The sequence below is a fragment of the Heptranchias perlo genome, chromosome 31 (assembly GCF_035084215.1).
Source record: "Heptranchias perlo isolate sHepPer1 chromosome 31, sHepPer1.hap1, whole genome shotgun sequence".
NCBI lineage: Eukaryota > Metazoa > Chordata > Chondrichthyes > Hexanchiformes > Hexanchidae > Heptranchias > Heptranchias perlo.
This window is the reverse complement of record NC_090355.1, coordinates 31,363,022-31,384,624: the sequence shown is the minus strand read 5'-3', so window position 1 is coordinate 31,384,624 and position 21,603 is coordinate 31,363,022. Positions and strand designations below refer to the sequence as shown.

Sequence of the window (21,603 nt, the reverse complement as noted above, 5' to 3'; positions counted from 1 at the left end):
AGTAATGAGCATCACATAGATCTAACTGACTGGCCTGTTATCTCTGGGACTTTGATTTAAATGTATGTTGGCTGCATGGATCCTTTTATGAAATCAGTTTGAGCATTGTAAACTGACTTCCAATGGGGATGGACCTAGAATTTTCTGCAACTCAACAGTGTAGAGATCAAAGCCATCCTGATTAGCTCCCACCAAAAGCTCTAGTTTTTGAGTCTGATTCCTTTCCTTCCCTGGATGCTTGCTTGGGCTCAACCTGATGGGGTGCACCCTCAGTGTCCTGTTTGACCCTGAGCTGAGCTTCAAATCCCATATCCTATCTATGACTAAGTTGCTTATTTCCACCTTTAACCTGGACCACCTCTGCCCTTGCCTATTCCCCCATTGCTGCTGAAAGCCTTATTCATGTCTTTACCATCTCTAGCCTTGATTTTCTTCAATACGCTGCTTGCTAACCTTGAGCTCCACCCTACATAAACTCCAACTCATCCAAACCTCGTCCTGTCTTGCACTGTCACCACTCATCACCACTGTCCTTCCCAACTTGTTGAATTCAAAATCCTCATGCTTATTTACAAATCTCTGCACAGCCTAGTCCTGCCTATGTGCCATCGCTTGGCCTTTGCTCTTCCGATTCAGACCGCCTTTGTATTCCCTCAACCTCCTTCCCATTCTGCCTTCAGGTGTCTTGCCTCCACATTTTATAACATTCTTCCTAAGCTCCAATGTTTTGTTACCTTCTTGCGTTCCAAAGCTGCCTAAGTACAGTTGTGATTTCTTTATTTTGAAGAAATGATTCATCAGGCTTTATCCAAATTTTCTACATTGCCTTTTACTGGGCTCACTTATATGTTGGTGGCTTTCTATGCACACACGTTTAACCTAAGTGATTGCAAAAACATCCGTTGGATTTTAATCTAACTTCTATTCCTTTTGTATGCGGAGCTCTGTAATCCAGTGCAAGTTGTAAATGCATGTACCCTTAATGTCTTTTTATATGAATGTAGTTCATTAGACTCTAAACAATCTCCATAAGTGCAATTTGCCAATTGATAGCTTTTAAATAAGCCTGATATCTGATGCTTATATGGGTCTTCATGCCACGTACAGAAAACTATTATAATTCAGTAGTAAAATTTTAATTCAGTTGGCACCTTTTGGAGATATTAGTTGTAAATTTCCTTCCCTACCTGGGGCTTCATTGATGGTCTTGAACTGATTTCTGATTTTATTTTGAGAACTTCTGTGTCCCTAGGAAAAATTATATTTGGAGTTTGCATGGTCAAATTTCAGTAATGCAAAATGGCCTGCATCCTTTGTATTAGTTAAGATTGAAACTGAATGATTTGAATAGGAAGTGTATAACCCTGAGGCACACTGCAATCTGTTAAGTGAGATTGGTTTCACTTGTTATTCGAAAGGCACACTCAATGTGTCTGACTTTTCTATAATCTGCATTTCTGAACATCTGAACTTTGGTAATTACAAGACCTAAGTGGCTCTGAGTAAAGGTAGAATATAGTGACGTGGGAGGACCTTTACACTTGGGAATCTTGTAAGAACACTGAAGAAAATATCTAGGGGTGGGGGAAGATGGGAAAATGTTAAAGAGCTAGTAAATATTATGAGTGTGTATCACTTAATATAAATACTAACTCTGATTTAGTTACTTCACATTATTACATTTTCTGTTTTCTGAAACAGGCAAAAGCCTCTGCGGTCATTCTTTTCTTCCTATTTAAAGTCACTATCAGGGGTAACAAAGAGACCGTCTTCCCAGAACACTGTACCTGTGAGGCAGAAGGCAGAGATAATCAGTATTGTAAAGCCGTGGAAGGATTTTGATCGGTAAGTCTTTCTTTCCAAAACTTGATGCCTTAAGAAGCAGATAATCATGAATCTGATCTTTGATCTGCTTGATGGAAATGCCATCAATTCACAGCATGGCATATTGGTGACGTCCGTTTACCCATTTGAGAGTCAGGCCAGCAGCAGATGTCCTGTCCTGTTGGTTGTTGATGAGAGTAGCCGTGGAGATTGAGAATTCTGATGCTTGTCTTTCCAGCCAGAGGTCATAAGAAAGAATGAACTTGTACTTGTGTAGCGCCTTTCATGTCCTCAATGTCCCAAGGAGCGTCACAGCCAATAATTAATTTAGAAGAGGAAATTATAAATATTGCTTTCTAAATTCATCTTCAGTGAGAACGGGCTTTTGCTGTAATTTTGCTCCTCCATTCTTTTACTGAGTTTGTTGAGCCCAAAAATGGGTGAATCCAGTTTCAATTTTAATGTAAATGGGAAAGGACAAGAGAATATCTGTGTTCTGCTCTCACTCCTCTGCCATCTGATCTCATCTTGTTGTTTTAAAAAAAAAAGTTGACTCTGGCAGTGGAAATGGGGCTCGTATCGTAATATCAAGAAACCTTTTTAAAGGCGTACTTTTAGTGTTTTATATAACAACCGTGCACATGGTTTTGAAACTTGAAATTATGCACCTAAAGGGTAGCAATCTCCTCTATAAGGAAACCAACAAAAAATGTTATGCTGACTTTTTTTTTAAAAAGGCCAAGGAACCGTATCCTGAGACGAATTGGCCACATCTCCACGGAAATCTTCAGTAAAAGGCAAAATATTTATATGATCTGAAGAGAAACCAGAGTATATCAGTAGCTGTGCATTCCAACAGACTTGTTTCCTAAATGAATTTCCAGTTCAATCCTTGCCCTGACAATATTGTACGGTAGAAAATCTGCCCCAACCTGTGAAACACACACGTTGCACAGACAAGCGAGATGGATGTGGGAGTGCAGCTCTGCTATCTGTTGGTGGGGCAGGGTAGTGCAGTTTCATGTGTTGCACTAAGGCAGCTAATAACTGGGAAATATTCTACTGTGGTAGTTCTGGTGAAATTATGAAAACGTGATTTAGTTTTAGTGGGACAAAAATAGAAGTAACTAGCATGAATAATTGATTTTAGTAAAAATAGTTGTGACTCCATTTCATCAATTTAGCGCATAGGTGAATTCTGATTAAGTCAAAGTTGTTGGACAAGAATACTAAATTTGAGTAGGAAATGGAAACTGCTTTTGCACTGCACATGCCAATGACATAAGTAGTGGAAAATTTTAACAGAATAAAGGCCACTTAAGACTAAGATTTTGCAACTTTTATACCTCGTACAAAATTGGTTTTCTTCAGATTAATTTATATTCTAGTTTTCCATGATTCTTTAGCTGCTGCTGCAGATTTTTAATTCTGTAACAGTTGTATAGTTTTTGTTTTTAGTTGTACACAATTCTGAAATATTTCTCTTTACAACATAGCTTGAAAAACTGAAATCCTGTTCTAGCCCCTCACTGATGCTTTATGGTTTATGCTGGAATCTGAGATATATATATATATACAGAATTCTCTCAGTATAGTTTTCCCAGATTGCTGTGATTAAAATATTGCAATGAAGAAATCTTAATTTTTATGGGACAGGGAAGAAAGAGGAGGAGGGGGTCTAAAATGTGCAAAACTAATCCATTGATTACGTGTCACCCTAAGACCAGGGAAAATTTGAAAAGGTTACTGATAAGTTGACATCTTGAAGAAACTGCAGGAAACTTAGATGACTACATGCATCAGCATTCCAACACGTTTATGTTTTTCTGTTGTGACATTAATTAAACTGTCACTGTGCAATTTGGACAAGCTCTCTTTTATCTTCAATATTTTGCACCAAAAAGAAATGTGTAAACTCAGCAAAGGATGGACAGTTGTTTGAAATGTTTTACTTGTTTCTAAGCCTTGCTTTGATTTCAGGGGTAAGGTGTATATGGCTGACCTGGAGTCTGGTTTACACTATTTGCTACGAATCGAACTTGCTAGTCACAAGATACTGGAGGGGCCCGAACTGACGACCCTGAAGGATTTTGTTACAGTCCTATCAAAGGTGCGTTTTGACTGTTATAGTTTTTAAGAGACTGCGTAACTCAGGATGGAAAATGACATTGCTGCCAGAGGCAACATTGAAGCCTCTCGGTGTCAGGACTGTAGTGGCTTTACAATAAGGAAAGAAAAAGAAAGTCTTGCATTTATTTTGGGCCTTTCACAACTCTGGAATGTCACAAAGCGCTTTGCATCCAATGAAGTACTTTTGAAGTGTAGTCACTGTTATAATGTAGGAAACGCGGCAGCCAATTCGCGCACAGCAAGGTCCCACAAACAGCAATGTGATAATGACCAGATAATCTGTTTTTTCAGTGATGTTGGTTGAGGGATAAATATTGGCCAGTACACCAGGGAGAACTCCCCTGCTTTTCTTCGAAATAATGCTATGGGATCTTTTGCGTCCGCCTAAGAGGGCAGACGGGGGCCTCTGTTTGACGTCTCATCAGAAAGACTGCACCTCAGTGTTGCACTGAAGTGTCAGCCGAGATTTTGTGCTCCAGTCTCAGGAGTGGAACTTGAACCCATAACCTCCTAACTCAGAGGCAAGACTGCTACCACTGAGCCACAGCTAACAATGTAGCTGGGACCTCTTTGTATTAATTGTGATAGCTTAAATGACTACAAGGTTTCTATGAATTTAATTCTGTTCAAAGTTCTAGTTCGGTTGCTGATTAGGCCATGCTGTTGCAATGCTTCAGCCCCTTATTTCCTCAGTGTGTCTCCTGTACAGATTTAGACAATTAGATTTTTTTTTAAATGGTTATTTCGGACAGTTCAGGAATTGTGAGCAGAATAATCTGGATCAGGAATGTGGAGAACAGCCATTACACACTTGGAGAGCTGACTCCTGGATTAAGAACCAAAATAGAATTTTGTAGATGAGTACTCGTGGGTATGTTTTTTTTTTGGCATTTGGCCAAATATCAATATAGGATCTCAAATACTGGAGAATACCCTGACCCCCTCAACCACCTGTTTTTTTTCTGTGATTTTTTTTCACCCCAGGTGACACCACACTGGCAAATAAATAGGGTTATCGTAGTGAGATGCCTGTCTGCTAATTCATGAGTATTACTGGGTTTTTTTAGAAATTGCTGTGAATTTGAATGCTTTCCGCTTAAAAGTGCATGGCTTGCAATCAATTTATCCTCTTGTGAACTATTCTGGGATAATTGTAAACAATTTTACAACACCAAGTTATAGTCCAGCAATTTTATTTGAAATTCACAAGCTTTCGGAGGCTTCCTCCTTCCTCAGGTGAATGCTGTGGAAATGAAATCCTCGAACCTCTCGCATTTATAAATCACAGAACAATACCTGGTGATTACAGACATTCTTTCCAACTGCCCGTTGCCAAGGCAATCAGTGTGCAGACAGACAGGTGTTACCTACAAGGTCTCCGAATATGCAAACCACCAAAAAAAACACAGAGATAGAGAGGCAGAAACATGGAAAAGACAGCAAATGACCCGTTGTATTAAAGACAGATAACATTTGTTCGCTGGTGGGGTAACGTGTAGCGTGACATGAACCCAAGATCCCGGTTGAGGCCGTCCTCATGGCTGCGGAACTTGGCTATCAATTTCTGCTCGACGATTTTGCGTTGTCGTGTGTCTCGAAGGCTGCCTTGGAGTACGCTTACCCGAAGGTCGGTGGCTGAATGTCCTTGACTGCTGAAGTGTTCCCCGACTGGGAGGGAACCCTCCTGTCTGGCGATTGTTGCACGGTGTCCGTTCATCCGTTGTCGCAGCGTCTGCATGGTGTCGCCAATGTACCATGCTCTGGGGCATCCTTTCCTGGGATAAATTAGCCAGGGTGGAGAAGGAATTCCTGACTCAAGCAGGTTTTGTTCTTGGCAGATTGAACTTGCCCCTAGCAGAAATCCACGCCAAAAAAAACCCTACAATTTAACATTTTAGTTAGAACTAGCTAGGTGTACGTGTTTCATTCTGTGATATTTAGCATTGTATTTTAGTAAAGTAAGGAAAATATCAACTAAAGAAATTGGAAATGAAAAGAAGCAAGATTGTTTGAAGGGTGCTCGATCTAAGTGGGTTTAGTGCTCTTTGGGAGCTAAATCTGGCATGGATTGGCCTAGAGGGTTTTCCCACCTCGGGGTTCTAGTGTTTTCCATAGTCTTCTGAGTTATACTGCTACTTTTGCGTTGATACACACCCAAAACTGCTTTGCGTTGATGAAAGCAGTAGTAAAATTTCGGCCCTTATTCAAAGTTCTGATTTCACTTTGGCATGTTTGACACAAAGGCAGCTATACTCATTTTGAGTATGTGCCCGTTAGCTGCACATTAATTTGAACTACTTACAAAAATCAGGAAATATTAGTATCTGCTTTTGACACCTCCTCAGTCAGAAAAGCTCAACTGTGTTGTGCCTTCAAGGATCCTTGATTTTGAGTTGCTACATGGGAATGAATCCCAAGAATAAAGGGGAGAGGAAACAAACTAACTTGCAACAAGATTATAAATTCTTAGTACAAAGCTGCACTTCAGCTCCCCCCCCACCGCCACCCCCCCCCACCCCAGCCAACTCAAAAAGAAGTGCGCAATGAATTCTGTGTTCAGTGGTTAAACATAATGTGCATTGCCACATCTCACAAATATGAGTTCACATACAAGGAAACCATGAATTGCTTTGAAGTAAAGTGATGGTTACGTAGACAATAATGACAAGCCATTTTGTACAAAGCATGATTCAACAAACTAAAAAAAGATGATGAGTGACTCTCTGTTTTTGATGATATTGGTTGAGGGAGAAATTTAATGAGAAAACTGCGCTTTAGGTCATTCCAGGGGACTTTGCTGTCCATTTGGAAGAGGCAGATAAAACGTCTGGTTAGCATCTCATCCAGAAGTTGGTACCTCTGACCACGAGGACTCCTTCAGTACTGCACTGGAGTGTCAGCTTGGATTTTGAACAGGGATGAGTGGGGCCATAGGAGGAACAGAACAGAACACAGCAGGGGGAGGGGTGACTGGGTAGTAGATCACAAAAAATCATGGAAGTTTTCTCAAAATAACGCAAATGCAAAAAGCTAGTATTTATTTACCAGTCCAGAAGCAAAAGGGTCTCTGGGAAATCCTGCTGTACTAATATGCCTTACTTTATTTGAAATTGATTTTCTTTTTTGCAGGGCTAAATTTTAATAAAAAGAGTACTAGGTCACATCACAGTAATGTAATTAAATGAATGCAATAAATATCAGATCAATTCCACATGCCTTTTTAAGATATCCCAATGTATTGGATCAAAATGATTTCTAAAGACTTTTTCATATTCCCCTTAAAAAAAATCAGCGCTAGGGTGGGGAATCCAGATACTGATTGGGCAGAAATACTAATTGTTGAACAAATCAAAACTGAAAACTTATCCCGTTTTAAATATTGGATTGTAGTTGGTGGTTACACTGTAATTTACATGGGTGTTTGAACAAAAGGCTCGAATTGTCAAATTCTTTATGGGCCAGTTATTGGGAGAGATCGAACTGGATCAGGGCAATAACAGTGAGATATCGTAATTAATCTTAAGTCAACTTGACTTTAAATATGGTTCAGCATTTATTTAATCAGGCTGTTCTCGATCTGCTCTCCAGAAGATTCTTTAGTCTAGTCTAGATCTGCTTTTGGTGTTATGTCAGAATGGCTGGTGGTAGGTTTAGACAGACTCAGATGCTGAGTGGGCCCAATTTTCTGTAGTCAGCTCATTACCTCATTTGGATATAGATTCAGACAGATGTCAGGAGTACACTTGTGGTGGGAACAAGAAAATGCATGCAAGTGAAATTTAAATGGACAGGAACAATAAAAGGGGGAGTGTCACAATAGGGTGATGAAAGCTTTTGAAGAATCTCGACAGGCATTTCGATCCATTATCAGACTTTACTGAGGCTAATGGAGCAGCGGGCTAACAGGAACAAATGAAAGGGAAGGAAACCCACGCTACAGCTGAGTGTGCAGGTAAGTGACTGAGTAGCCCAGTACCTGGCGCTGTTTTGACTGCTGAAGTGGGGGTGGTTGTGAGGAGGATTGCCTTCTGCCATTTCAGAGCATCGTTCCCATAAGTCCGTATCAAAACTGGCCTCCAAAGAGCTGCAATCAGGTTTCAGGCAACAGGTAACCGAAAAGAAAGAACAAACCTGTAATTAGGTAGCCTTTTCACCACCTCAGGACATCCCAAAGTGCTTTACAGCCAATTAAGTCCTGAAGAAGTGTAGTTACTGTTGAATGTAGGAAGCGCGGCAGCCAATTAGTGCACAGCAAGGTGCCACAAACAGCAGTGAGATAAATGACCAGATAACTTGTTTTCTAGTAATGTTGGTTGAGGGTTAAATATTGGCCAGGACACTGGGAGAACTCCCCTGCTGCTCTTTGCATAATACCATGGGATCCTTTATGTCAAACTGAGGCCTTGTCTGCCCTCTCAGGTGATCGTCTCATCCGAAATGCATCCACTCCAACAATGCAGTACTCCCTCATTACTGTACTAAAGTGTCAGCCTAGACTATGTGCTAGAATCCTGGAGTGGGGCTTGAACCCATGAACCTGTGACTCAGAGGTGAGCGTGCTATCACTGAGCCGAGGCTGACACAACAGCTGTCACTGGCTGTGTCGGCCCTGTGCTGCATGGTAGCTGGGGGTGTTTTGCAGCAGATGGCACAGCTCTGCGTCTGGCTCTATTCGGACTCAGATCCTAAGAAAGCAGTTGCCATGGTTATTGCCATATAGGTGTACCAGAGTGCAGAAATGGTTGGTGACATCTTGGCAGATGCAGCCACTCGGGCCATGATGGCTGTTAATCACCCTGTTATGCCTACTTTCAAGTATTCTTACTGAAAGAAAGGCGTACTTGACTGAGGTGCTTCCAAGAAAGCATCCAATGTTGCAGTAAGTCAGGCATTTATGTATCTTACTGGTGCCATCGGGTCTGCTATCCCAGTTTCCTTTCAGAAGTGGAGCCTCCTGCTGCACTGATCGACTGCCAAAGAGCAGTATGTTCAATGTCTCTTTGCTGATGCCAGTATGTCGGTACCGCTTAGTGGGCACAAAGCATCTCCTAAGCAGCCTGACCTGCCCAGCATCCCTCTGTAGGTTCTCCTCTTCTTCCAAACACATCAGAATCTATACTTGAATCTATGCTAATGTGCTGACCACAGAAAACAACACACTCATTGGTGGCAATAATGGCACAAAGGCAAAAAATAAAATGTTTTAAAGAAAGGCCGATGTACACTTTAATATTTCTGTGTCCATTCCATAGCCTCCATATACTTATCGCTGCCCCGCAAAATTCAATGTTTATGTCACGTTATTTATATCTAATGTTCTGCATTCTAGCACAACAACAACTTGCATTTATATAGCACCTTTAATGGGGCTTTACAGGAGCGTTCTCAAACAAAATTTGACACTGAGCCACATAAGGAGATATTAGGGCACTTGATCAAAAAGGTAGGTTTTAAGGAGCGTTTCAAAGGAAGAGAGTGCAGTGGAGAGGTTTCGGGAGGGAATTCCAGAGCTTGGGGCCTCAGCATCTGAAGGCATGGCCGCCAATGGTGGAGCGATGAAAATCAGTGATGTGCTCGAGGCCATAATTGGAGGGGCGCCGAGATCTATGGTGTGCCTGTTTTGAGGTCTGCTTCTCCTGCCTCTTGTCCTTCTCACGTGATGCTGCATCAGGGTACCGAGCGGGCAGGGTTCTGGAGAGGTGCGATTTCTGCCTTTTTGTTTTTGTTCCCAGTAATACTGCTGCAACAGGAGTTTAATTTTTCGTTCGAGGTCCATCAGAGTGCCTGCGACCAGTCTTCAGATTGAAAGAACTTGGCCACCTGTGAGGAAATTCCCAACACCAAGCAGCCAAGATCAGTTGCTCAATATTTGGGGGGAATCACAGGCATGAAGTCTGCATCCTACAGCACTCTCGTATATTTTTTTTCTTGCCTTCTCCATAAGGATGTGGAAATCCTCGACTCAGCACCTCCCAGCATTGACGTGGGGGAAACGGGGAATAGTGCACCCAGCTTAGTTTCCCGCGTCACTGCACCACTGCTATTATTTATCGAGTGTAAGGAGTCTTACAACACCAGGTTATAGTCCAACAGCTTTATTGAGTCACCTGACGAAAGAGGAAAGCTCCAAAAGCTTGTGATTCCAATAAAGCTGTTGGACTGTAACCTGGTGTTGTAAGACTCCTTACACTTGTCCACCCCAGTCCATCACCGGCATCTCCACATCATTATTTATCGAAATTTCAAATACTTCAATGTTCATTCAGCTTTATATAAGCTATTAATCGCACTGCCTCAAAAATAAAAGTTAAAAGCTGTAATTGCAAAGATTTATCTATTTAACCAATTGGTCTAACAAGTTTACGCTAAAAGCCTGTTGGTCTGTGTAGATGTTCGACTGCTAAATTATATCATGTATTTACCAATGAAGTTTGCAAATGTATGTATATACAAGAAGGATTTAAAAAGCATAACTGATTTTTAAAAATATTTTAATCCAGTCAGATCTAGGTCATATACAGTCATTTTAAAAGGAGGAGGAGGGGGGCATTAATTATCTCTTGTGCTGTCACCACAGGCAGACTTAAAATTGCAGATTTGTTAGGGTTGACCCCATGTTTTCCCAAGCAGATGGTCACTATTTGAACTCTCTAATTGTCTGGCCGTTAAATTCACTTACTCCAGTTTGGAGCAAGTTGTGAGCGTTCAGTCAGGCCACCAGATGGCGTTTCTTGTAGTTCTGAGGCATAGAACCTTGGGCTTCATGGTTGGGATTAATTGACGTACTTGGCTTGTGTTGTTAGCACGCTTCCTGCTGGCAGATTGTGGAGCATCGCTGATCTTTGTCCAGGCTTCTGGTTAAAGGGGGCTAAGTAGCAATGAGTAATCCCTGTAGAGGAGAATAGAGAGGGGAAATAGACTAAAAAATAAATGGAGGTTTAAAAAAAAATCTATTGCCTAAGACTTGGATTTTCCAATCACTTAATATTATGAAGTTGAATTTGAAAGATTGTAAGCCTTTCCAAATTCATATGATATAGTTTGATGAGACTTTTTTTAGTTTGCGCTTTTTTTCTGTTTATTTGGTATTTAAATTCTCCTTTTATTTAGTATGCAGATGGTAAAAAGCACGGTAAAAACAAGTTTAGGTATTCATCTTTTAGTAATGAAATGTCTTAAAAGGACATAAAATATTTGGTTACACATGTGCCAATTGTCACTTCAATATCTATTTGCGAAGTGTGCAACAAATGTAAAGGAAATAAACTATTAAAGAGCTCGAATAATGGCTCAAATGTAATATGTTCCCTATAATTGACACATCAAACCACCAATATTTAAATGAGTTCTGAGTACAGTTTTGTCAGTAGCAGCTGTGATGATTCACGTCGATGGTGAAAATTGGTAGCAGACTGTTGTGAATTGTGTTGGCTGAGGCCTTGGATAGCTGTTTCAGCGTGGAGATTGTTCGGGGAGGTAGAGTGCAGAGGTTGCTTTAAGTTCTGCCTATGGAGCGAGGGCTCACGATGAAGACTCGCCCCCAGTAGTTGCAAATGAGCTCAATTCTGGCCTTGTGTTGGCTCAGTCAGTTCGGTAATTGTTAAATGAACACTTCACTACTGTTTTTAATTCTCATGTTAAGATTCCTCCTGATTGCCTCTATTTCCTCCCAATTCCTTCCACAACCACCTAATCAACATCACTGAAACAGATTATCTGGTCATTATCACATTGCTGTGTGTGGGAGCTTACTGTGCACACATTGGCTTCCGCGTTTCTCACACTACAACAGTGACTGTACTTCAAAAAAAGTATTTAATTGGCTGTAAAGTGCTTTCGGACAGGACGTGAAAGGTGCTGTATCAATGCATGTTCTTTTAAGCACCAACTGTAACTGAGGGAGTGTGTAAGCAGCCAGGTAATCTGCTGTACAGCCTCTGCTGCTCTGGAACCTTCACCTTCCAGCAGTGCACGAGTGGCCCAGAGATGATCCTCCCTCCCACAAGTCAGGGAAGCACCTGCCCTCTGTTCAGCACTGCCCTCACAGCAACAGAGATAAAGTTTGGGGAGTCAGTCATACAGGGACTCACTGCTGTGAACCCATATGTTGTCACTCTAGTGCAATGAGTCAGCGCTCTAATGCACAGCCTGATCAGACCAGCCCCAAATTGTTAGCTAAAAGTCCGCAAATTTTAAAATGATTATTTTATTCATCAGTTGTACAAGCAAGTTTTTGCATGTTTAATATATTGTGTTTAGAAGAAGTCTTTGCTCTAGGTGGCATATTTTTCAGTAGCTTGGCAGTTCTCTTGGGAATAGCCCTAAGTGCCCTCAAGCACTCAACCCTGCAAGAAAAATCCTAGCTATACTCTGAAGAAAGTGGCACTCAAAAGGATTATTCTTTTGCTGTTTAATAATTTATCAGGTTATGTGTTGTGTTCAGATTTTTTTTCTATTTGATGTGACTGAATAATTTGCTGGATTGAAGAATGCCAACTGAGTAAAATTCTTTCTCCGTTATCCTCCTTTTCTGCTGTACACATGATCCTCTAAAGTTGATGAATTTTTTATATATATATAATATTTTTTGGAGGCTTTATAAATGCAATCCCCTTTATTCCCTAATAGCCCTTCAACTAAATGACATCAGTTGGCTGAGATAATGTGATGGCCAGATTAACACTCCACTTTCTTAAAGGAAAACGGGACATCTACAGATTTGATCCTCTAACTGACAGCAGGGATTAGAGTTTTTCAGACGGATATTTTTCCATAATGCCAGACCCTTCAAGATTATGTCAGGTTTAAATCGTCAAATGAAATTGCAAAGAATGCTGGCCTGCTGTGACAACAATTTTTGAAATTATGTTGCTCAATGTTTGGAAACCTAGTTTTTTTTTCAGCTTTCTTGATTAGTGCTTAGAAATTTGAAGCTGGTGATTGTTTTGTTTCTGTTCATTACAATACGGATTATGTTAGGTTTCTCTGCGCTTAAGTGTGGTGAATACAGTAAACTCCCCTCCCCCTTTTCTGATCTTCTCTGAAGAGGCTGTTCCACATGGGTTCTTTTGTGAAGGAATTGTAGACTGTTTCGGTACCCTTTTTATGGTTTTCTCCCAGTGTGTCTCATCTCTTGAGTTGACATTCTTCAGTCGAAAGGCTGTGGGGGTGTGCCGGGGTTGGGTGGGGGGAGGGGGTGTAGGGAAAGACCCCCATTCAAATACCTTGCCCAATGTCCTAAAGTGCTTTACAGTCAATGAAGTACTTTTGAAGTGTAGCCACTGTTGTAATGTAGGAAACAATGCTGCTCTTTCCCCAAACCCTCAATCCTAAAACAATCATATGGCTGAAATCAGTGACCTGGAGGTTGAACCTGCATTTTCCGCTGCCATGACACTGGTCCACAATGCTGCACTGTTCTATACTGGCATGATACCGAATTCAACAGGCTGCAAATATGCCTGCTTTGTGAACATGGCTCTTGACATCCAGTATGCAATGAATGTGTACAACACTTTTTTTTCTTTAACTATGACTGCAGCTCTGCCCAGTAGTTACCATGGGGCAGCTCTGCTTAATCCACATACGGATTTAAGTGCTGAACCTGGATTATGATTTCCAGGTTTTGGCACAAATAAGGTATTGCATACCATTCTTTCAAAAAGATCACAAATCAAATAAACTATATTGCTTGCAAGGCTCTCTTTCGAATTGAAATGTTATTTGTTAATCTTGTGAAGTACAAACTGGCTACAACAATTGGCAGATGTGCCTCAGTGACAGAAGGAGATCTAATAGAGTAATGAATCATAGCATCTGCTATTGGTATTTAGAAAGCTCAAGGTAGATTTTTGTCCTGTGTGTTTCTGGGGAGTAGAGGGAGGGATCAAGGAGTAGGACCGTAAGGGGTAGACTTGATTTTTATGTGTTTCAGAACATAATGCATGGAATGAGTAAACTTAATTGATCCATCAACCCCACTCCTTCCACAGCCCATGTACGTTCAGCTCCATCATGGATTCTGCCCATTTTAATCTCCTGAGCAAAGGCTCTCCCTGTTTCCCCAGAAGTATCAGAAGTGAAATTTGGAGATGATTATTTAATCTTAAATCCCACATTATTCATTCTTGACTAGTTGCCTTTCTTAGTGATCTTTCTGTACTCCCAATAACTTAGGAACTATCCTACTCCACACAGCATTCTTCATCTGTTACTTGCATAACCCTCAGCTTTGACTCTAATGAGATTCTCATCTGGCTCTTGGTCAGTGTGTTGTTCACACAACATTGGCTGATTTCCTTTTAGGATTCTATCCTAAGAATCTTCTTCTCTTCTGAAGGTGGGGGAAGCTTGCTATGAGCTTCAAATCTTATTTGAGGATTGTTTACTTCTTGTCTGTGAGTACGATTAAAATTAATTATCTGCTTGTATTTACTTTATTTGCATTTCTTGTCATAACTTGCAATATCTGTTGTAGCTAAACTGTTTTTAATAATGTAGGATTGTGGTCTACCATTGTCGTGGGTTAATAATTACATAGAAATTAGAACACGGAAACAGACTGCGTTGCTGTTTGTCCTCCACATGAGCAGTAGTCCTGATCCCATATCCGTTTATTCCCTTTTCCCTGCACCACCTATCTAGCCCATTCTTAAATGTTGACATAGTCTCTACTTCAATCACTAACTCCAGTAATACATTCCACAGCCTCTCAACCCTCTTTTTTTTTAAAAAGGTAATTTCTCCTGTCTCTTCTAAATCTCTTGTATTTAATCTTGTATTTCTGCCCCCTCATCCAGATCCCTTAACCACTGGAAACAGTCTGTTTATATCCACTCTGTTCCATCCCGTCATAATTTTAAACACCTCAATCAAAACATCCTGTAGTCTCCTCTGTTCTAAAGAAACCAGCCCCAATTTTTCCAATTGTTTCTTCATATTTATATTTTTCACACCAGGCAGCATCCTAGTGAATCTGTGTTATACCCTCTCTATTGCCTCAACATCATTCCTGTAGTATGGAGCTCAAAACTGCGCACACTACTCCAATTGTGGTCTTATTCAGGTTCTGTATAGATTCAACATTATATCTCAACTTTTTTATCTTCTATACCTCTTGCTATAAAACCAAACATTCCATTAGCTCTTTTTAATGGCCGTATCCACTTGAGGTGCTGCGCTTAATGTCTTCTGCACCTGAACCCCAAATCCCTATGCTCTTCCACAATCCCAGCATTTCCCCATTCAAAGTATTTTTTTTAACCAAAATGTCCCAGTCACTAGTGATGCCCACAATACATGATTTATCACATGGTATGTAAGTTTATCAAATGGTCATTTCTGCTATTTCCTCACATTAGGAATTCACAGCCCTGGCCATTGCAATGAATGGGAGGTGAGCAGAGAGTGAATCGAGCACCAGTACTTCTAGTGCCATTGAGAGAAACCAAGGCAGTGGCCACCTGGTGGAGGATAATCTAAAGCAGGGAAAACTTAATTTTTGTGAGGGGAAAGAAAATCATTTATATTTGGGGTTCTTGTGGAATTAAATGAGAGCTCTGATCATATGACATTCTACAGACAAGAAGACAATATTAGAATTAATGCCTAACCAATTTGTTAATAAATTTATCAGTTGTTTCAACACTGTATACTAAATATATGCAAAGTTTGTGGCTGTGTACTTTGGCGACATCATTTGAGAGTGAGTTTAAGTTTGTGTTTTCCTAGAATTATAAATGATTGGGCTTCATAAAGTACACTGATGGTATCAAAAAGTAAATGGGTATTGTAACAGGCTGCTATTTCCTTTGGCTAATTGTTGGTTGCATTTGTTGAATAGAAATTTGGTACGGGCAGCTTCTTTAGTTTTGATTGGACTTCAAGTGCCCCCTCAGATGAAGGGTTACTTTGAGCTATTTTTCCGATTAGTAACCCTGTCGCCTGTTATTGGTTCAATTTTCAGTTACTCTTAACAGTTGTTACACAATCAAAGGACAGGTATGACCTCAACATATTATAATAATTTGTAGCTTCCAAGAGCATTATCTACAATGTTTTAACAAAGTGGAATGAATATCGTTCTCAATAGGTCATTCCTGCTACCCAATCAAAAAAAAATTAAAATTGAGACGTGTATCCTAATGCATTGGCCTTGTGTTAGAAAGATTTTGAGGAGCTTATTTTGATTTTTAGCTCGTAGGAAGATCTCCGCGTTTGGTCTGATGAGTTTTTTCTTATTTTTCGACAGCTGTTCCCCGGCCAGCAGCCAGTAGTGAAGTTACTGGAAACGCTGCAGGAGTGGCTGGTGAGCCTTCCATTAGATAAAATCCCTTACGATGCAATCCTAGATTTGGTGAATAACAAAATGATGGTAAGTGTATCTCTCATGACTGAAAGCGCTGCCTACATTCTTTACAAGTAGAGATTTTTTTTCTTTTGATATGCAACTTATCAAAAAGAGAAAATTCTGCAGGTAGCGCAGGTATGGTAGAAAGTTCCTTCGATAATTGTGGTTTTATTTCCTGCAGTGGACTGAGGGGAGCAGTGACTTTTTACATTTATTCACGTTATAAGGGTGCACTTCATTATTTTTCTATCTCCCCGCTTTGTATATGTCGTTTTATTTATAACTAATGTTTTAATGAAAAACGCTGTCTCCTGAAAAGACTTTTATTTGAAGATAATTAATTGACCACAGGCAAACTGCTTTCCATCTGTTAATGGTTTCTGCTTGGTCATGGATGTCGTTGTAAGGGTGATTTTTTTTTCTATCCAAATCCATGTGGTATTCTACAAAAAAAAACCTTTAAATGACTTAGGGGTGAGCAAGGGATGATAAAGAAATTTTCCATTGGGTGTGCACAGTCATATTGCCACAGTTACAGGAGTCCACAGAGGGCGCTTTATTGTCCTCTTCTGTGGCCTTGATGCTGCGTGCATTGGTTCTGACCGCTTTGGACTCAACAAAGGACCAAGTTAAGAATGCCCAAGCTAATTTCACATTTGACCTTTACACCAGTCAGTGGAGGAGATCATCATTCATTTTACATCCAAGCCCCCAATGCAGTGCACTATCCCTGCAAACCACATACTTTTCTACATTCATCTCCCATTCGAAATTTCAGGTCTTTGTCGTTTTGTCGCTTAATTTGTTTTGTTTTTTTCTCTGTGGTGTTAGCTTTGGACCACTTTTAAAAATAGATAGCAGAGCAGTGAAGTTCCAGTCATGTAAACGATGAGACTGCACTGAATCATGAGACTGTTCTTGAGTATCACTGCAGTCACATGGATGGCTGGTGTGGAAATACAAATTCTGGGGTGCTGTTTTAAGTTGAGGTTAAGGCAGTGTCAGGAGAGGATAAAGTAAGCTTCCCCATATCTGGTGTGTATGATGCTGATATTAGGTATAGAAAGTGAGGGAGCAAAAAGGTAATTGGGGTGTGCTTCTAGCCTGCCTTCCAAAATGTCTTTCTTCCCCAAGCAGTCTTTTTGCGATTGGGGATAACAGGCCAAGCCTGGGTCATGAGCTTCTCAGAATTACTGTCGGTGCACTTCCATAATCAGCTGACAGGTAGCAGACTCATAGTGGGACAGATTAGGGCTTTAATAAGGGACCCATTAGTTGTTCAAAGTGAAAAGTCTGCTGTTCACTGCTTTTCTTGGGGAATTCAATTTAAGCAACGATTCTGTAATCTTAAAGTGAATTTCCAAGCTAGCAGCATGGTATTTTTTTTAAACCTGCTACTACGGGGCTTTCTAGAGCCCTTATTAAAACTATACGGTGACTAAAATGAGTAAGGATGGAACATTAAGTATCACCTCCCTCTAACTGTTTGCCGACTGTCTGTCAGGCTAATCATCTGTTACTGAAAGATTTTTAAAGGTTTTTTTTTAAACTGCATTTTCCCCCCCCCCCCCACCTCCTTACTCCTATTGTGATCTTATCTTTGTAAACAAAAATACTCCTGGTATTATATGAATTTTGTTTTTCATTACAATTTACCACATGGCAATTGGCCTCTCTTTTGGGATTGCTGCCATCTTAAAGCTTTTGATGCTGGCTGTTAAAATGTGACATTCCTGCACTCTTAGCTCCCAGACTTCCTTGCTGCTCATTTGTTTTCAGTGGAGTAATGCACAATGCTGGAAACTGAGGCAGTGCGTAATCTGGAAATAAAAAGCTGGTATCAGTAAAAAGTGACCATGAAGCTGTCGGATTGTCATAAGAACCTAACCGGTTCACTAATGTCTCTTAGGGAAGGAAACCTGCCGTCCTTACCCGGTCTGGCCTATATGTGACTGCAGTCCCACACCAACGTGGTTGACTCTTAACTACTCCCTGAAGTGGTCTAGCAAGTCACTCCGTTGTACCAAATCATTGCAGTGGTTCAAGAAAGTGGTCCACCAACACTACCTGGGGGCAACTAGGGAGATGGGTAATAAATGCCAGCCTTACCTGCGATGCAAACATCCCAAGAATTCATTTTTTTTTAGAACTATTTATTGGGAAACCAAATGCCAGGTGGTTAGCTTTCTAGGTGTTAATTTAAGAAATTACTAAAACACAAGATTATGTTTTTTTTTCTTCAAATGCTGGGATGAAGGTCTTTTGATATACCTTCACCATTTAAGGTACAAGTAAGCTGTTCAGGTATTTATTTGTGCATTCTTCTTTTGCAGATATCTGGAATGTTTCTTACAAATCGTATAGAGTGGGTCAGCTGCCAGGGGAGCCAGCCCCAGTACAGAGGTTACCCATGCTCACTCTGGACACTCTTTCATACCTTGACAGTACATGCTGTGGCATGTCCTGAAATGCAAGTCATTCCTGGTAAAATAATTTCTTTCCAAAGCTACTTTATTTTCTGTCTGAAAAGTTAATGGTGCTGATGGCCAGGCAACCTGAACATTATAGAGACAGTTTTCCTTGGATGTTTACACACATAGTATTGATATTTATGCGTATCATAAACCAGTTGATCATTGACTTGCTATAGTGTGTGAGACTGAACATTTTTTTTTAAAAAAAAGAAACATAAGCTATGATGACAGTCAAGAAGATTCATGCTGGTAGTTTAAAGATCACTCCAACATAGAATTTGAGGGGGGTGGGTTGGGGAGGAAAAGAGAGTGAGATGATTTCTATATATTTTTAAAAACAGTGTTTGTGTAAGTACACAGGTGTGTAATGCATTCCTACCATCTGTTTACTGCTTAAGGATTTGACTGTAGTTTGTGATCTGGAAATTGTTTGTCTGCCATTATTCCACCGGTTTGGGTGAAAGAGAAGCCATTTCTGACACGCATTGTAGCATTATGCTTCACAAAGGGTGTAGCATAACTCCAGCATTGCTTTTAAGACTTGCTCGGCCAACCCATTAGACCAGATGGGCAACTTATGGGGTTGGGTTTTTAATGCTGGGAGAAAGCAGATGCACTGGTGGAGCAGAGCTCTGCGCGGGTGTGCAAACTCTCAAACGCAGAATTGTGGATCAGATAAGTGCAAGTTGCAGCGAAGTGTAGCTGACAGTGTAACATAGGGACTCCCGCCTATGCATTACACTACAGGAAGAAGAGTGAACTTGCACTTAAAAGGAAGAGAAAGAAAGAACTTGCATTTATACAATGCCATTCACAACATCAGAATGTCCCAAAGCACTTTACAACCAATGAATTACTTTTTGAAGTGTAGTCATTGTTGTAATGTAGGAAACATGGCAGCTAATTTGTGTACAGCAAGGTCCCACAAATGGCAATGTGGTAATGACCAGATTAATTGTTTTTGCTATGTTGGCTGAGGGATGAAATATTGGCCAGGACACTGGGGAGAATTCCACTGGTGTCCTTCGAAATAGTGCCAAGGGATCTTTTACATCCACTTGAGAAAGCAGATGGTTTAACATAAAGAATTTGCTTAAAAACTTACCATGGTTTAGGTAGTGCAAAGCACAATTTTGGAGAGTAATCAGGTATCATTGGCTTGGGTTCTCGCTCCATTTCTTAAAATAGTACCTTTTTTAGAACTGATGTATAACCGTACAACAACAGCGAGAGTGTAAGTAGCAGTTGTTTTGTGACTTCAGAATAACATCCATGTTGGTGAGTTGGTCCATATCCAGCAGATCATGTGGAATTGGAAAAGGACACGGGAAATGAGACCTGCTGGACTGCCACAAGTCGAGCTTGTTTCTAAGTTTTAAGAAAGAAAACAATACTTCATTTAAAATCTCCAGAAATATTTTTTCAGGATGCTAGAATGTGAATCCCTGATGGACTAGAGGGTAAATTACATAGAATCTACAGCACAGAAACTGGCCTTTTAGCCCAACTGGTCTATGCTGGTGTTTATACTCCACTCCTCCCCCTCTAATTACCTCATCCCACCTTGCCCCCATGTCCCTCTATTCCCTTCTCCCTCTTGTACGCATCAAACCTCCCCATAAATGTGTCAATGCTATCTGCTTTGACCACTCCATGTGGCAGTGGGTTCCACATTCTCACCACTGTGTAAATAAATTCCTCTTAAATTCTTTTTGATCTGTTAGTGACATCTTATATTTATACCCCCTTGCTCTGGACTCACCCACAAGTGGATACAGTTTCTCGACATCTGCCCTTCATAATTTGAAAGAACTCTATCTGATCTCTCATCTCTTTTCCAGATAGTCGCATCCTCTTAATTCTGGTAACATCCTTGAAAATCTTTTCGGCACTTTCTCCAGTGCTTCAATATCCTTTTTGTAGTATGGTGACCAGAACTACAGACAGTACTCAAGTGTGGTCCAGCTAAAGTTGTATATAAATTTAACATTTGCTTGCTGCTTTTATATTCCATTCCTTTAGAAATGAACCCCTGAACTTCATTTACACTCTCTATGGCCTTATCAATTTGAGGTTGGTTGATAGATTTTTGTTAGCTCCACATCCCTTAATACCTTTGGTTAAGGCGGATACATGGAGTTAGGTCACAGATCAGCCATGATCTCGTTGAATGGCAGAACAGGCTCTAAGGGCTAAATGGCCTATTCCTATTCCTATGTTACTGCTTTTAGTATTAATGTACCTGTGTTCCCAGATCTCTCTGCTCCTCTACCCCATTTAGTTCCTTACCTTCTAATTGATAAATGAACCATCTCACACTTTGATCTATTGAATTTCCTTTGCCATTTATCCTCCCATTTTACAAGCCTGGTTATGTTTTACGGTATTTTGTTGCAATCTTCTACATATTAAATATACCCCATCTGCAAATCTCAACACCATACCTCAAATTCCAACAGTGGTCTCTGTACAGATCCCTGCGGGACACCACTTTCTAACTACTGCCAGTCTGAGAAACTTCTCTTAACTCCTACCCTCTGTTTTCTGTATTGTAGCCGTCTTTCAATCCATTCTGCTACCTGGCCCCTGACTTTTGTCATAAGTCTCTTATGTGGCACCTTATCAAATGCTTTCTAGAAGGCCATGTATACCACAACATTGGCCTTATCTGTTACTGCTTCAAAGAATTCAATGAGGACAGTTAAACATGACCTTCCTTTTCAAAATCCATACTGATTTTTTAAAATTATATTCTGTGTCTCTAAATGTTTTGTTATCTCATCTTTTTAGCGCAGATTCTAGAATCTTTCCTTCCATTAACATTAA

General features: G+C 40.4%; 1 protein-coding gene and 1 non-coding gene across 2 annotated transcripts in view; one reads left to right on the top strand and one right to left on the bottom strand.

Annotated features, from left to right (window-relative positions):
• Window positions 1-21,603, top strand: part of qsox2 (quiescin Q6 sulfhydryl oxidase 2) — an 88,599-nt gene that overhangs the window by 43,620 nt on the left and 23,376 nt on the right. The window contains exons 7-10 of the mRNA XM_067969882.1: window positions 1,702-1,845; window positions 3,805-3,934; window positions 16,205-16,327; window positions 18,637-18,787. Of these exons, the coding sequence (XP_067825983.1) occupies window positions 1,702-1,845; window positions 3,805-3,934; window positions 16,205-16,327; window positions 18,637-18,787 (548 nt within the window). The remainder of the gene's footprint in view (window positions 1-1,701; window positions 1,846-3,804; window positions 3,935-16,204; window positions 16,328-18,636; window positions 18,788-21,603) is intronic.
• On the bottom strand, window positions 2,545-2,659 carry LOC137300763 (U5 spliceosomal RNA). The gene has a single exon (XR_010958156.1). It is a non-coding gene; the product is annotated as a U5 spliceosomal RNA (small nuclear RNA).